The 14,923-nt window shown below is 40.9% G+C and overlaps 5 protein-coding genes across 5 annotated transcripts; 4 read left to right on the top strand and 1 right to left on the bottom strand.

The window, feature by feature from the left end:
- Window positions 1-9: 9 nt before the first annotated feature.
- On the top strand, window positions 10-1,490 carry LOC111781800 (cell wall integrity/stress response component-like protein). The gene has a single exon (XM_023662504.2). The coding sequence runs from the start codon at window positions 82-84 to the stop codon at window positions 1,336-1,338; it is 1,257 nt and encodes a 418-aa protein (XP_023518272.2). The 5' UTR covers window positions 10-81; the 3' UTR covers window positions 1,339-1,490.
- A 1,004-nt stretch (window positions 1,491-2,494) lies between these two features.
- Window positions 2,495-6,462, top strand: LOC111781924 (uncharacterized). Its single transcript, XM_023662658.2, has 3 exons — window positions 2,495-2,760; window positions 4,355-5,377; window positions 5,482-6,462. Exons 2-3 carry the CDS (start codon window positions 4,409-4,411, stop codon window positions 6,337-6,339), a joined length of 1,827 nt encoding a protein of 608 aa, XP_023518426.2. The 5' UTR covers window positions 2,495-2,760; window positions 4,355-4,408; the 3' UTR covers window positions 6,340-6,462.
- On the bottom strand, window positions 6,351-8,294 carry LOC111781925 (Exostosin family protein). Its single transcript, XM_023662659.2, has one exon. It carries the CDS (start codon window positions 7,934-7,936, stop codon window positions 6,509-6,511), a length of 1,428 nt encoding a protein of 475 aa, XP_023518427.2. The 5' UTR covers window positions 7,937-8,294; the 3' UTR covers window positions 6,351-6,508.
- Window positions 8,295-10,580: 2,286 nt separating this feature from the next.
- LOC111782299 (uncharacterized) lies at window positions 10,581-11,518 on the top strand. Its single transcript, XM_023663156.2, has one exon. It carries the CDS (start codon window positions 10,735-10,737, stop codon window positions 11,356-11,358), a length of 624 nt encoding a protein of 207 aa, XP_023518924.2. The 5' UTR covers window positions 10,581-10,734; the 3' UTR covers window positions 11,359-11,518.
- Window positions 11,519-12,336: 818 nt separating this feature from the next.
- Window positions 12,337-14,606, top strand: LOC111781452 (uncharacterized). The gene is made up of 5 exons (XM_023662038.2): window positions 12,337-12,576; window positions 12,676-12,749; window positions 13,153-13,267; window positions 13,355-13,717; window positions 14,124-14,606. The coding sequence occupies exons 1-5, from the start codon at window positions 12,454-12,456 to the stop codon at window positions 14,394-14,396; spliced, it is 948 nt and encodes a 315-aa protein (XP_023517806.2). The 5' UTR covers window positions 12,337-12,453; the 3' UTR covers window positions 14,397-14,606.
- Window positions 14,607-14,923: the final 317 nt, after the last annotated feature.

Genomic DNA, 14,923 nt, shown 5'->3' with positions numbered 1-14,923 from the left:
TTTAAAAAAAACATCTATTCCTTCTACTTCACTCACTCTTCATATTCAGTGCTGAACAAGATCTGGACCCAGAGTTCAGCAATGGCTCCACTTGTGAATTTCAGACCCACAAAGCTATTTTTGCTCTTTCTTGTTTTGATCCTTTTTGCTGCGGCGTCGCTGGAATCTGAATCTCCAAATGGAAAATTGGTTCGAAGAGGAAGAAGAATTTTGGAGTCGGTGGAAGAAGAGGAGGTGCCGAAGAACAAGAAGAACTCCAGCGATGGCTTATCCACCAAATCCTTAAAAAACCAGACAAAGCTCATTAAGAATGGTTTGTCGACGAAGAACAAGACCATTGTTGGTAAAGCTACGAATTCCACAAAATTGGCATCCGCCAGCATCCTTCCCAAAGTTGGGCTCAAGAAGCTCAATTCCACCACGAAATCCACTAATTCTACCAAAACCACTTCATTCCCTGCCAAGAAATCCTCAGATCTACTCAAATTAAGCACACCCAAGAACAAAACGACAACGAAACAATCCCAAACCCATTTGGAGAAACCAAACAAGGACCAGAAAATTCAGAAACAGAGTCAGGAGAAGCCCAAGAAACAAGCACAGGAGAAACCCAGTTGGATCGACGAAGATGAAGAGGACGATTTCGTTTCACAATTCCGAGATCTACCCATGAAAATTCATAAAAATTTGATCCCAGACCTGGCGAGAATCTCCACCAGTTCCAAGGCTTACATTACCAAAGCCAACAAACAAATGACAATGGGATTCAAACCCATCGTGGGCAACAAGTACGCCTCCACCATCGCTACCTTAACCTCCTTCGCCTTCATATTGATTCCTCTAATCCTGGTGAGTCTTTTATTCAATCGAATCAAGGCTTATTTCTCACTCCAAAAGCTTCTCATATTCATCCAAGTCTACCTCTCAATCTACTTCGGCATCCTCTGCTTATCCTCGCTGGTCACTGGCCTCGAGCCCCTCAAATTCTTCTACTCCACCGCGCAATCCACGTACATGGGTTTACAGGTGATGCAAACCCTTGGATACATCTTGTATCTGCTGCTGCTCGTGATGTACCTGGTGCTGGTGTTCTCCACCGATTGTGGGCTCGGGTCGAGGATATTGGGCCTGGCCCAGACCATGGTGGGGTATGCTGTCGGGCTGCATTACTATGTAGCGGTGTTCCACAGGATGGTTCTACACCAGCCGCCGAGAACAAACTGGAAAATTCATGGGATTTACGCCACGTGTTTTCTGGTGATTAGTGTGTTCGCTGGTGCGGAGAGGAGGAAGAAGGCTTACTTGGAGGAAGACGGAGCGGAGGGGAAGAAAAGTTGAATAATTAATTTCAATAATAATCTTTTTTTTTTTTTTTTTTTTTTAATTTAGTTTTTGAATTTGCATTGATTGGAGCATTGGTGGTGTTGTAAGCGGAAAATTAAAATGGTTATTTAATAATTTATTAAAATTGATAAGATGTTAAATTTATACATACTAACTATTTTTATTTATAAAAAAAAACATTAATTTTAAATTAATATTTAATATAAAAATTATTATATTAGAAAGAATTAAAAAAAAACATTAAGCAATAAAACAAAGAATTATTCAATACTTCTATTAGAAAGAAGAGATGATGAGAAGAAGCATGATGAATTGGGTCAAATTTAAAGGCCCAATTGAGATGGAGTAGTGAATAATTTAAAGGCCCATATAAAGGGAGTAGGCCCAAATGGGTCCATGCATTGCTCGGTTTCGTTGCTCTTGGCGCTTGGTGCTGGTGACAGGCAAACAGAGCAAGGTGTCACAATCCAAAATGTGGTTGTGCCCTAAAGTAAGTCATCGAGCACGATAACTAATTTATAATTTAAGTAAGGGAGAATGTCACAACTATCGTTGGGTTGTAATATTCTCCCCCACTTAATCTAGTCATCGTCCTTGATGACATATTTGGGAGCACAATGTAAGACGGTGGCATAAGCACAGTCAATGGTCCCCCAACTTCGCCCAAACTCTGTGCATTTTGAGATTGCATGATAGCGACCGCCTTCTTCAACATTTCAATTGAATTATACTTTCATCATTCACAGTAACAAAAAAACTCTTCAAAATGTAAAAAATTTGGTCATTTATGTGGAAGAAATAATTCAAAAATTCATTTATTTTCATTAATGTGAAATACTAAACTTTGTAAATAAGTGCTATAAATAATGGACTAACACCAGGCACTCATCAAGTTTTGGAACATTAGAGGGGTATTTACGTAATATCAGCTCCCCACAGATTCGAAAACGGTAAAGCAAAATGGAAAAACCGTAATAATAGCCCATCTAATTTTTGCAAAATTACCATTTTCCAACATTATTCTCACGCGCTCTTTCTCGCGTTTGTCTCGTAACACACCACTCTCTCACGTGTGACATCACAACTGTACGTCACATTCCACGTTTCTGCGCGTGGGCCTTTTTCTTTGTGGTTTGTGGAAATCAAAACTTTTAGCAGCGACAGCGCTTAGCTACTACCATGCGAGATCTTCTTCATTGTCGGATTCCAAACGCTAAAACGCCGTCGTATCGCCAACCACCGTCTTCCATCTCTTTCCTTCCGTCCCCATTTCTGTAGCAGAGAGCTCTGAATCAAAGCAAAAAACATTTTCCTGTATACCTAAGCCAACCACAGTTATTCTTGTAGCAGAGAGCTCTGATTGTCGGATTACCAGCTTAAACACAAGCAGCTTTTTGTCTGTTTTTCTGCTCCGAGGTATCTCCGTCGAACCTCCTATTTCTTTGTTTTCTAATTATGCTTCCTCAATGTCTGGAAAAGACACAGTATGTTCGAATCCTAGTTGCTTCTTTAATTTCGTTTTTCAGATTTTTTTTGTCTGGGGCTGGTCCTTTCGGTCATGGGTTTTAATTTGTGTCGTTTTTATTGCTCAAACCTGTCGCCTTCAGATCTGTGTACTCAATACAAGAGTAACTTATTTTCGCAATTTATGGGTCAATTTCACTCTTCTTTATAGTACAATGAATTTTCTTTTGTTGTTGGAAAGTAACTTGACCCAATTCTTCATTGATCTGGAAAGCTGCCTGGTTTATGATGGTGTATTATCTTGATGCCTCGTTTTGAGAAGTTGGGGTTTTGATTGAATGTACATTTCTAATTTCCGTGTCAATCCATTTGAGTTTTACTTTTTGAATGCTCGGTGTTTTTGAAGTTTAACTCGATATAGTTCTACATGGATAGCCTTAGACAGCTACACGTTGCTTACTTTTTGGAATTCATATCAGCAAGTTTGTGCAAATATAGCAGAAATCGATGTTGTCTCGATGTAGTTCTAAAAGGTTTTAAACGTGTCTGTTAGGGAGAGGTTTCCACACCCTTATAAGTAATGTTTTGTTCCGCTTCCAACTAATGTGGGATCTCCCAATCCATCCCTCTTGGGGCTCAACGTCCTCGCTGGCACATCGCCTAGTGTCTGACTCTGATACCATTTGTAACAGCCCAAACCCACCGCTAATAGATATTGTTGTCTTTGGGCTTTTCCTTATGAGCTCCTCTCAAAGTTTTAAAACATGTATGTTGGGGAGAGGTTTCCACACCCTTATAAGAAATGTTTCGTTCCCCTCTCCAACCGATGTGGGATCTCACAATCCACCCCACTTGGGGGCTAGCGTCTTCGCTGGCACATCACCTATCTTTGGGTTTTCCCTCTCGGGCTTCCCCTCAAGGTTTAAAACGTGTCTACTAGAAAGAGGTTTCCACGCTCTTGTAAGGAATGTTTTGTTCCGCTCTCATGTGGGATCTCACAATCCACCTCCTTGGGGCCCAACGTCCTCATTGGCACATCACCTAGTGTCTGACTCTAATACCAATTGTAACAGCCCAAACCCACGGCTAGCGGATATTGTCCTCTTTGGGTTTTCCCTTTCAAGCTTCCCCTCAAAGTTTTAAAACATCTGTTAGGAAGAGGTTTCCACGCGCTTGTAAGGAATGTTTCGTTCCCTTCTCCAACCGATGTGAGATCTCACAATCCACCCCTCTTAGGACTTAGCGTCCACACTGGCACATCGCCTAGTGTTTGGCTCTGATACCATTTGTAACCGCTCAAACCCACCACTTACGGATATTGTCCTATTTGGGCTTTCCCTTTCGGACTTCCCCTCAAAATTTTAAAACGCGTCTGCTAGGGAGAGGCTTCCACGCCCTTGTATGAATATTGAAAGTTCATGTAGACACTTGATAAGATGCGTTCTGCCCAAGAGTAAAGCGGAAAATCGGGTTGTTGCAAAAACATAAAAGACATGGAAATGGATTGTCTGTCTGATATTCTGCTAACTTCTTAATTTACTTGCAGTTTTGGTGATTTCATTTGATTCAGCTCAGTGATGAGACTTAACTAGACGTGATTATGGAAAAAGTATCTTCGGACTGTCCTTATCCAGGATGTTTCTTTTGTGTCATGAAAGAAGGAAATCCTAGTAAACGCAGAGCTAGTATCTTGAAATTCTTCAGAGAACTTCCTTCTCAAGATGATGATGGTCAAGTTCTCCCCATTAGTGGCCTTTGGAACACAGCAATGGCGCATCCGAACGATCCCGAATTTATCGAACTGGGGATATTTGAATGTATGGCTGCACTTATATGGAAGGGACTGAAGAATCGCCGCTGGCTTTCTCACGACCAAAACATTTACATTCCGTATTACGCTGCACATATCATCGGATCCTACACGATGAACATGGAGGAGTTCGCTGAAAGTGCTGTTCATGCTGGGGTGATTCCTCCATTAGTTGAACTTCTGAGGGGAAGACTAACTTGGGTTGAGCAGAGGGTAGCTGTTCGTGCCCTCGGACATCTGGCTACGTATGCAAGTACTTTTCCTGCCGTGGCTAGTCACGTCGAAATACTCGAGCTATCGATTCAGCTAGCAATGAGTTCTCTTGAAATTGTTTATACTCACTTCTATCAGTATGTGGACAGAAGGCTTAGTTATCACTGTGATCTGCTTACTCGTGGAATGGGTGGGGGCGAGATGGAATCAAGGAAGGCAGAGGAATGGGCCAGCCAGTTACAGTGTTGGTCCTTACAACTTATCAATTGCTTTGCATTCAAACCCGAGTTTCTTTCGACTATATGCAAGCCTGAATTTGTAGTAAAGCTTCCTGGCATGTGGGGCGGTCTCGTTAACGAAAATTCACCTGCTGGTATCGGTTTATTGAGAACAATCTGCCATCATAAACTCGGTAGAGGACCTGTTGCTAGCTGCCCCAGTATTGTCGAAGCGTTATGTAATATCGCCCGCTCTTCAGACGATTGGCAGTCTATGGCTATTGACTGTCTCATGTGGTTGCTTCAGGATCCAAATACAAGTCACAAGGTTGATATTCTTCTCTGTTTGCTTTTCAAATGTAAAGATCTTCAATTATATATCGTTGAAGTTTTTCGGGACGAGCGTGTTTAACCGTGACATTGTATAACCAGGTGATCGACAAAGCTGCCCCTGCGCTTCTGGATCTTGCTGAGATATCATCTCTAGGCGATCACCGGAGATTGGGGGAGTCCATAATTGATATTCTTCAGGAATGCGTCGAATCACAAGGGGCTGGACGCAATTCGATCAGCAGTCGTACGAAGGAACAGATAGAAGAGCTATTAAGTTCGAGGCAGAGACTCGAGTGGGAAAAGAACATGCCGAAAGAGGATCTCCGAATCAAACAGGCTGCAGCGCTCGTAATCAAGCTTGAAGGAAATTCCATGTTTTCATCAGGAAATATATCTGCAGCTGCATTCAAGTACTCGGAAGCGCTAGCATTGTGTCCGATGAGATCGAAAAAGGAACGAGTCGTTCTGTACAGTAACCGTGCTCAATGTTATCTTCTGTTGCAGCAGCCAATGGCTGCCATCAGTGATGCCACACGTGCTCTGTGTCTTCACAACCCCATAAACCGTCATGCCAAAAGTCTTTGGAGAAGAGCTCAGGCATATGATATGCTTGGGTTGGCTAAAGAAAGCTTGTTGGATGCCATTTTGTTCATAAATGAATGCTCTCAGTCGAATGACCCCGACCTTTCATTAAGGCAAAACAAGGTTCCTGACTACGCCGAGCGACTCGTTAAGAAGCAGATGCGTGCAGCTTGGTTATTCAGGGAGGCAGCCATTAAACATGGCAATGTCCAATGTGAAGATGGTGCTGCTGGTGATGTCTATGGTAGGGAGACTGATGATTCTGAATGGGAGACAGCCAGTGAAAGCGATATCGGAAATGACGGAAGGGACGAAATGGGAGATGACGAAGAAGACGACGACGACTGCGAACAGAGATGTAGCCATCTTGAGTAGAAAGAGTGTCATTATTATGAATCAAGTGTTCTTTATTTTTGTACATACACAATTCAAAGTGTTCTTTATTTTTGAACTGCAAATTCCAATCTTATCATTCATAATAGCTCTTTGAATTGGTTTTATGGACATTCGAAATCAAATGTAAAAACAAGACCATATTCATATTCTATAAAGACATGTCGGCGCCGCGCGACATGCGCTTGGACAGTGCGGCAAGCGCAACATCAACAGCATCCATGAGCTCAAAATCAGTGGCATTTGGATGCTTATACGTCACATTAGGAATCAATTTCACGACCCTTTCCCTCATTTTCTTCACTTTTTCTCTGGGTATCTTCAAAAGCTCTTCTTCAATTCTCATCCTCCCGTCCCCTGTTTCATCAATATGCACAGAATAATCTGTCGCCGTCGCCGGCAAATACCATAAATACTGCGTGTACGCAGTGTGCGGCGAGAAGAACACCGGAATGCAACCCGCCAATATAGAATCGAACGTCGACCGCCGAGTGAACGAGTCCCCCGGTGCCTGCAGGCAGAACTCCGATTGGCTCATTATTTTCAAGACCTGGGCTGGGTCGTAACACAGGTCGGCCTGCTCCCCCCGGCAATTAACGAGTCTGCATTTGGACGACATGTCGCATTGTCTTATGATGTCGTCTCGTATGGCGGCTTTCTCCAACCCCTTACGTGGGGCCCCGATGAATGTAAAGAGATGGGGTCGGTTCGATTGCGTCATTTTATTCTGCCACGTCACCATCTCTGCCGACGTGTACGGGTGGAAATAAGAAGCGTAAGGGATACCGAATTGGTTCGACCCGGTCCATGGATTTCGCTCCACTGTCAGCACCGACATGTTTTGAACCGCATTAAGATTCAACAAACAATTCGCCCCGAAATCCGGCCCATTTGCATTACTCCTCATGAAATCCCAAGCTGTTCTACCGAGTGCAAGGAAATGATCCCGTCCATTATTCTTCCGCCACGTGGGCTGCGCTTGAATAAAGTCAACTAATCTAACGGCAAGCGCATCCCGCTCCGTGATATTCGGTTCGCGAAACTTGCTAGAGGCGTGGAGCCCACCATAGAAAGGGACGTAGAACAATTTAGCAACATGGGGATCGCGTGTACGACACGGATGATTCTCCATACGCGCGTGAAAGATCATCTCCGCTATGAACTGATGGGTGGCGAACCAACTGTTGTCAGAGGAGGAAAGTCGGCGGCCAAGGCCGCGATTTTCGACATGGGGACACATGTCGGTATAGACGCTGAGACGGTGGCAGTCTTGGAGAAGGGCCGTGTTGAACTCAGCCGGCAAGTCGTAGACGTAGACATATGGGCCGCCGGGGCAAGTGGGGCGCAAATGTCGTGTCCGATTGGGGGAATTTCGAGTTTGTCGATGAAAATCATTGGTCGGGAAACAAATGTAGAGCAGGAGAAACCAGAGAAGAAGGGAAAGAACAAGAAACGAATTGTAAGTGAGATAATGGTTGAGAAGGGGCTTTTTAATTTTGGAGGTTCGTTCTCTGTCAAAAGAACAAGGAATTGGAGCTGTTTGTTTCCTTAGAAACATGGAGAAAAATTCTGGAAACATGATGATGAAGAACACCGACAATTTGGTCTGAAACAGAGGAGGAGGAGGAAGCAAGGGATTTCATGCAAAAAGAGAAGGAAAAGGAAAAGGGAAATTTATGCACGCATAAGCTGGGAATTTAATTCATCAATCATACAATAATAGATACTATAATGTTATTGTATTCCTTATAATAAAAATAAAATAAATGATGATACCTACCTTATATTAAAATAATTTTGGTAGCTAGCAACCTTGCATACGCCACATACGACACGAGGGAATTTAGAAATCCCATTGGTGGATATGTTTGGAAGACAGACAGCTTGAAATAGAGAAATAATTGAAGAAATTAGGAACCTGGCATGCGCTCTTTCGCCATTTGTGTTTTAATTAAATGTCAAACAATTTGTTAATAATATAATGTATGTTTGTTGTTATTCCACGATGCCATGTGGAGAGGTGAGCTGGCAGTACAAAATTAGGGAGTAAGAAGTCAAATTAGTGGCTTTAATTTGATGCTTAAGCTTGGTTAATTAAGGTCAATAATGTGTTATTTTATTAAGCCTGTTGAAAGTCAAACTTAGAATTGTGGAGAAGTCAACATCCCTACCTGACACTATTGGTTACAGATCTGATCTTAGCTTTTTTTCTAGTGGATGCATTTTGAAGTCGTGAGGCTGATGACGACGATATGTAATAAGTGGTTTAGGTAAGTTTCATATATATATATATATATATATATATATATTTTTGTAAATTAGCCACGTGTTGGCCACCAATGGGTCCATCTCTTATCAGTTCATGGCTCGAAGATGAGATCTTAGGCAATCCCACTAAGGTATAATTAATGAATAAAGGTTGGAGAGGGAGGAGGGGAAGGCATCTGAACCATTTAAGTGGGATTTTGTACGAGTTGAAGATCTTGATATGGATTCTTCTTTGCTGCAATTTAATCATTTATTCATTACTCAAATTAAACCTTAATTTGGTGGATGTGGTGAATCAAGCTATGTTCAAGCATCCAAAATGGAATATGGAAGTAGCTTACTTTGTCTCTATAAATATTTTATGACCCCACTTTATCCTTCATCTTCACCATCTTCTCCATCGACGCCACTCAAAAACTCTCCCCTTTTGTTTGGTCAGATACTATCTTTCTGCATGAAACAACAAGAGGGTTTGCCTCAATCTAGCTTGTTTTTGGCAGAGTTTTGAGGCCTCTGTTTGGGGTGAGTTCTACGTTGGCTAATTTAGAGAATAAACAAGAATTTATAAGTAAAGGAATGCATATTCATTGGTAGAGGCCTTTTGGAGAAGCTCAAAGCAAAGTTATGAAAGCTTATGTTCAAAGTGGACAATATCATACCATTGTGGAGAGTCGTGATTCCTAACGTTTCAGCTTTTGGGTTGGGCCGAGATTCATTGGTTTGTGCTAATGAATTTGTTGTGGGGTTGAGAGTGAGAGCTCCAGCAGAAATGGAGAAACAAAGTGGGAGTTTTTTGTGTGGATCATGAGGTCTTTGCCCTTGCTGCATGCTGCCATGGAGTTCTTGTAGAGCTTGAAGAAACAGGCCATTCTTTTTTGTTTAATTTCTTTTCTCTTAGGGGATTATGAACTTTGTTGAGTTGTTGATAATGTTACGTGTAATAGGAGGATTGGGAAGAACAATATTGCGTAGCTTCCAACCATCTTATACAAAATTTATTGACTTTTACTTGCATATTGAGACTCTTTTCATATGTTTTCTTTTGCTTCAATTTTGTTATATTATGTCAATCAAACCGATTGATTTGGTCTCTAAATCTGAGATAGCACATCGATCAGGAGAGTGGAACGAAACATCCATTTTAAGGGCGCATAAATTTCTCCCTAATGAATGCGTTTTAAAATTTTGAGGAGAAGCCTAAAAACGACAATATTTACTCGCGGTGGACTTGAACATTACAAATGATATCAAAGTCAGAAAGCAGCCGGTGTGTCAGCGAGGACATTGGGCCCTCAAGGGGGAGTGGATTGTGAGATCCCTACATCGATTAGAGACGGGAATGAAACATTTCTTAGAAGGGTGTGGAAACCTAAACTTCACATCTCTCTCAGTGGAGGTTTAAAACTTTGAGTGGAAGTCCCAAAGGAAAAACTCAAAACCCAAAACACAAAAAGGGAAAGCCCAAAATCCAAAACTTTGAGTTGAAGCCCAAAATGGAAATCCCAAAACCCAAAAAAGATAATATATATGAAAGTCTAAAGAGGACAATACCGACAATAATACTTTTATCATAACTTGAAACTTAAGCTACAAGCTTGAGTTATATCATTTTGGTTACCTAGAAATGTGTGACAACCATACTTCAACAAAAGAAAAAAAAAAAAAAAAATCAAATACTATTATATTACATGTTTCTTTCTTTTTATATTTAACACATCATTAAATGATATATTATTTTATTTCATAGGCTCTGCACGGTTATAAATATTTCTTTCCCCACAAACCATCAACCAACAACTAAAAAATATATAAATAATGCATAAATGGAACATAGAGTATAATTCCCAATATTAGATTTCAATCCTCATTATTAAAGTCCTAAAAGAAAACAAATAAAAAAAAAAAGGTAATGATTTTCATTGGAGTGTGATATGATCATCATACAATCTTGTTAGTAAACCCACCCACCGGCCACCATGCCCATTGTTGCATATCGAGTCGGCCGTTTTCTTAAATCCAGCCCTTCATGCTTCCCAAAGGGCTTCTTCTCCTTTTTGTTTACTTCCACGAAGCTTCCCATTCCCAATTCCTCTTTAAATACAGACAAGGATGGGATATATGGGATATGCTCAAACACACACTCTTTCTTTGTCAATGGATACCGCTCAAAACTCCTCTTCTTTCAGCTGCGAAATCAGTATCCTACAAGCCATAAACTTAGAGTTCAAATCTCCTAAGAATCTCTTCGTTAGATACTATCTTTCTGCAGGTAACAACGAGAGGATTCGCCTCAACACCCAACAGATCTCCTCCAAATCCGACTTCATTTGGAACCAGTCTTTCTCATTGGAGTGTTTGGGTACGCAAGATTCTATCCACGCCCTCAAGCAATCAACCGTTGTCTTCGAGCTGCGGCAGGCCAAGACACTGCCTTTGCTCGGCAGAATTTTGGGGTGGTCTCGGCTCCTTGGCAGGGGTGAGATCCCTTGGGAGGAAGTTTTTGGATCGCCGAACATGGAAGTTGCTAAATGGGCGTGTTTGGTTCGTGAAGGATTGGGCCTCAAGCAACCCAAGTTGAAGGTGGGGATGAGAGTGAGGGTTAATAAAATGGAAAGGGAGATGAAGAGAAAGCGATGTGGGAAATGGAAGGATGAGTGTGGATGCAATTGTAAGATGGATTATTGTGCGGATCATGACGTCTTTGCTATTGCTGCCGCTATGGAATTCTTATAGCCAGCGCCTCACCCCATGCATGCAAATTCATTAATTAGTGCCACTTCAAGAATGTCTTTCTACTTTTCTAATTACTTTGTGGAATTGCACAAAATATCCCATAATTATACTTATGAAATGAAATATACATGGCACGGTAAATGATCATGGGTTAATAATGAATGAAGGAATACTATCTGCATATGGGAATGAGGCCTTTTGAGAAGCCCAAAGAAAGCACAAGAGCTTATACTCAAAGGGACAATCTCATACTATGGTGGAGAGTCGTGTTCATCTAACATATATAAGGTAATGATAGGATCGCGAAAAGAAAACCATTTTTTTCTATCTTAAATCTTGATTAGACAAATGATGATAGCTCCAACTTAGGAAAGATGATAGCTCCATAAATCATCGGGAAGACAATCTTCTCTCTTTCATTTTTCAAGAATGCAAAATCAGCGTCCAACAATACCTTCTCGCCCTACTCTTGATACTGAAAGAGGGACCCTAATGGAAGATGAATTTTTTTTGTTTGGTATGCAGATTCATGAACAAGAAACGAAGTAGTTTTACCGAGTTGATGAGGTTCAGGTATTGGGTATGAGTCTGTGAGTTTTCATGAAATGGAAGATTAAAGTCTATGATTATCGTTCAAAACTTGTTCTAAAATGGTAGTGATTGATATTAATTTGAAGTTATTTGGATGAGTAATGTTGATCAAAGTAATGTTGATCAAAGTAATGTTGATGAAGACGTTGTATTTATATTCATATGAATTGTGTCTATATTTATCCTTTCATGTTGTATTTATAGTCATAATTATCTGAGCCGTTGAAAATTCCAACTGGAAAAAAAAGCAAAAATTTATTAAAAATCTGAGGTTTGATATTAAATTTGGTAGTGAAATCAGGGCCCAACATTGGGAAGAGGAGCACGTGTGAGTCAAGCGCGAGAGCCAGAAGTAGCATATATTATTATTATTAAAGCTAACTAATTTCAGGAAGGTTGTTGCATTTCAAATTCAAGATCTTCTCTTCTATCGCTTCTTATTTTGAATTCCCTTCCTCCATTTCAAAATCAAAAAACCCATTTCAGTTCACAGATTCCCAGAAAATGGATAGAACCAAATCGTCTTCAAAATCTCGCCCATCCACCGCCGATCTGCTCACCTGGCCAGAGGTTTCCTCGCCGGAATCCTCCCCCGCTGTCTCTGCCTCCGCTTCTCGCTCCCATCAGGTTTAAATCCTTTCTGCTATGAACATTTTCTTTTCGTTTTTGGTTCTTTAGATTTAGGGCATCTTAGGGCATCTTGGTTTTTTGGTACATTATTCTCAGCCGTCCGATAGAATCAGCAAAGTGCTCCAAGGGGGGCAGCTCACGGATGAAGAAGCTGAGAGTTTGTTGAAAAAGTAAGTAAGATCCATTTCCTCTGTTCTAAAAGTTTTCCCCAAATAAGAATCTGGGATTTGACTGTTGTGATGAAACTATTACAATGTCTGAGATGATTTTCTGTTTTCTTTCTCGAGGGTTGATGTTTATTTGAAATAGAAACGAATCGAAAGCTCATTAGATCTCCCTGCAGCTATGATCCTTATTTTTTTTTCTTTCTATTTGTGTTCTTTATATGATTTTCAAATTGTTTCTTGTTCTAGCATCTTGAGAAAAGAGAAGAATCAAATCAATTTACATTTTGTTCTCTAACATCATACAATTGGGTTGCTTTTCTGATGTTTTGTTCAATTGATGGGCTAGAATCCTGGGTTACATTTTGTACATCGTTTGAAAATTAGAATGGTTCTCCACCATTTTCAGGAAGAACTGTTCAGGGTATAAAATGAAGGAGATGACCGGGAGTGGAATTTTTGCATCTAGTGGGGAAGGGGAAGCATCAGAAACTGATAGCAAAACTGGGCTGCGTATGTATCAGGTAAGCAGGACAATGAAGTTAAATTAGCAAATGTATCAAATTAACGACAACCCTTTTGTTGTTGTTTGTAATTGTTGGATGGTTCAGCAATCTTTGAATGGAATGAGTCAAATATCTTTTGCTACTGAGGAGGGGATGTCTACCAAAAAGCCTACTTCAATTCCTGAAGTGGCTAAGCAACGTGAGTTGAGTGGGACATTGCAGAGTGAAGCGGATGATAGGAATAAGAAGCAGATATCAGATGCTAAGAACAAGGAGCTAAGTGGACACGACATCTTTGGAGCGCCTCTGGAAATAACACCACCGTCATTGGCAGCTGCACGGAGCTTGGAATCGAAAGAAAGCAAAGACATGGGTGAACCAGCACCTCGCTCCGTGCGAGCATCTGTAAGCAAAGACATGGGTGAACCAGCACCTCGCACTGTGCGAACATCTGTTAGAGTTTCACATGTGAGTTTAACTTCTTGTCTTGAATTAGCTTCTTACTAATATGATTGTCTTTGTTTTCGACCTTGTTTGCAAATTGACATGTATTTACTCCCTTGAGTCAAGGCTACACATTCATTTTCAAAGTAAGCGTGGGATCCTACATTGGTTGGAGAGGAGAACAAAACATTCTTTACAAGGGTGTGGAAACCTCTCCCTTTTAAAAAAAACATTGATTTCCATGCCCTTTTAAAAACTTTGAGGGGAAGCCAGGAAAAGTTCTAGCGGTGCCTTTTAAAAACTTTAAGGGGAAGCCTGGAAGTGAACCGAAATAAGACAATATCCATAAGCGGTGTGTTGGTGTTATTCCATATCTTTGTTTTTGAGCCATAAAACTCATATAATGAAGTTGGGTTGTTCATCTTTGCAGCCTGCTGGAGGTCAGAGTAACATTATGTTTGGGGAAGAACCAGTGATCAAGACAGCTAAGAAACTCCACAACCAGAAGTTTCAAGAGTTAACTGGTAACGATATATTTAAAGGAGACGCCCCACCGGGTTCGTCGGAGAAATCGCTGAGCTCAGCCAAGCTTAGGGAGATGAGCGGCAACGACATCTTTGCTGATGGGAAGGCGGAATCAAGGGACTACTTTGGGGGGGTTCGTAAACCACCCGGTGGCGAAAGCACCATTGCCTTGATTTAGTTTTGGTTCCTAACTTGATTTCAATTGTTGGACATTCTTGTCGTGTTGTGTTTCTACTTGAATTTATAATGTTATTTACTGATCAATTGCGCTCAAAGCCTTTTAATGTTAACTTGGCTAGCTTAAGGTTGCTGGCTGCTGTCTGTTTTGCTTGAAACCTCTGGTTTTGATCCTAGAAGGAAATCCAGGCTATATATATATATTTTTTAACCCAGGCTATATATATATTTTAACCAACTTCACTGCTATTATTCTTTTTAGGCTTTTTGGATGTTAATTTTTTTTAGGATTTTTTTTTTAGGATTTTTTTTTTTTTGGGTTTCCCGCCTTGGCTAGTTTCAAGTTCTCCTTAATAATCTACTAAGAAGTACTAAGAAGGTTTCAAGACACCCCTAAGAAGGTTTCAAGACACCCCTAAGAAGGTTTCAAGACACCCCTAAGAAGGTTTCAACACCCCTAAGAAGGTTTCAAGACACCCTTGCAATGTTCGTTCCTCCTTTCAACTGAGGTGGGATCTCAAGATTCAC

This window comes from Cucurbita pepo, chromosome 19 (assembly GCF_057944985.1).
Source record: "Cucurbita pepo subsp. pepo isolate OVF chromosome 19, ASM5794498v1, whole genome shotgun sequence".
Lineage (NCBI taxonomy): Eukaryota > Viridiplantae > Streptophyta > Magnoliopsida > Cucurbitales > Cucurbitaceae > Cucurbita > Cucurbita pepo.
This window is presented reverse-complemented; position numbering and strand designations above follow the sequence as displayed.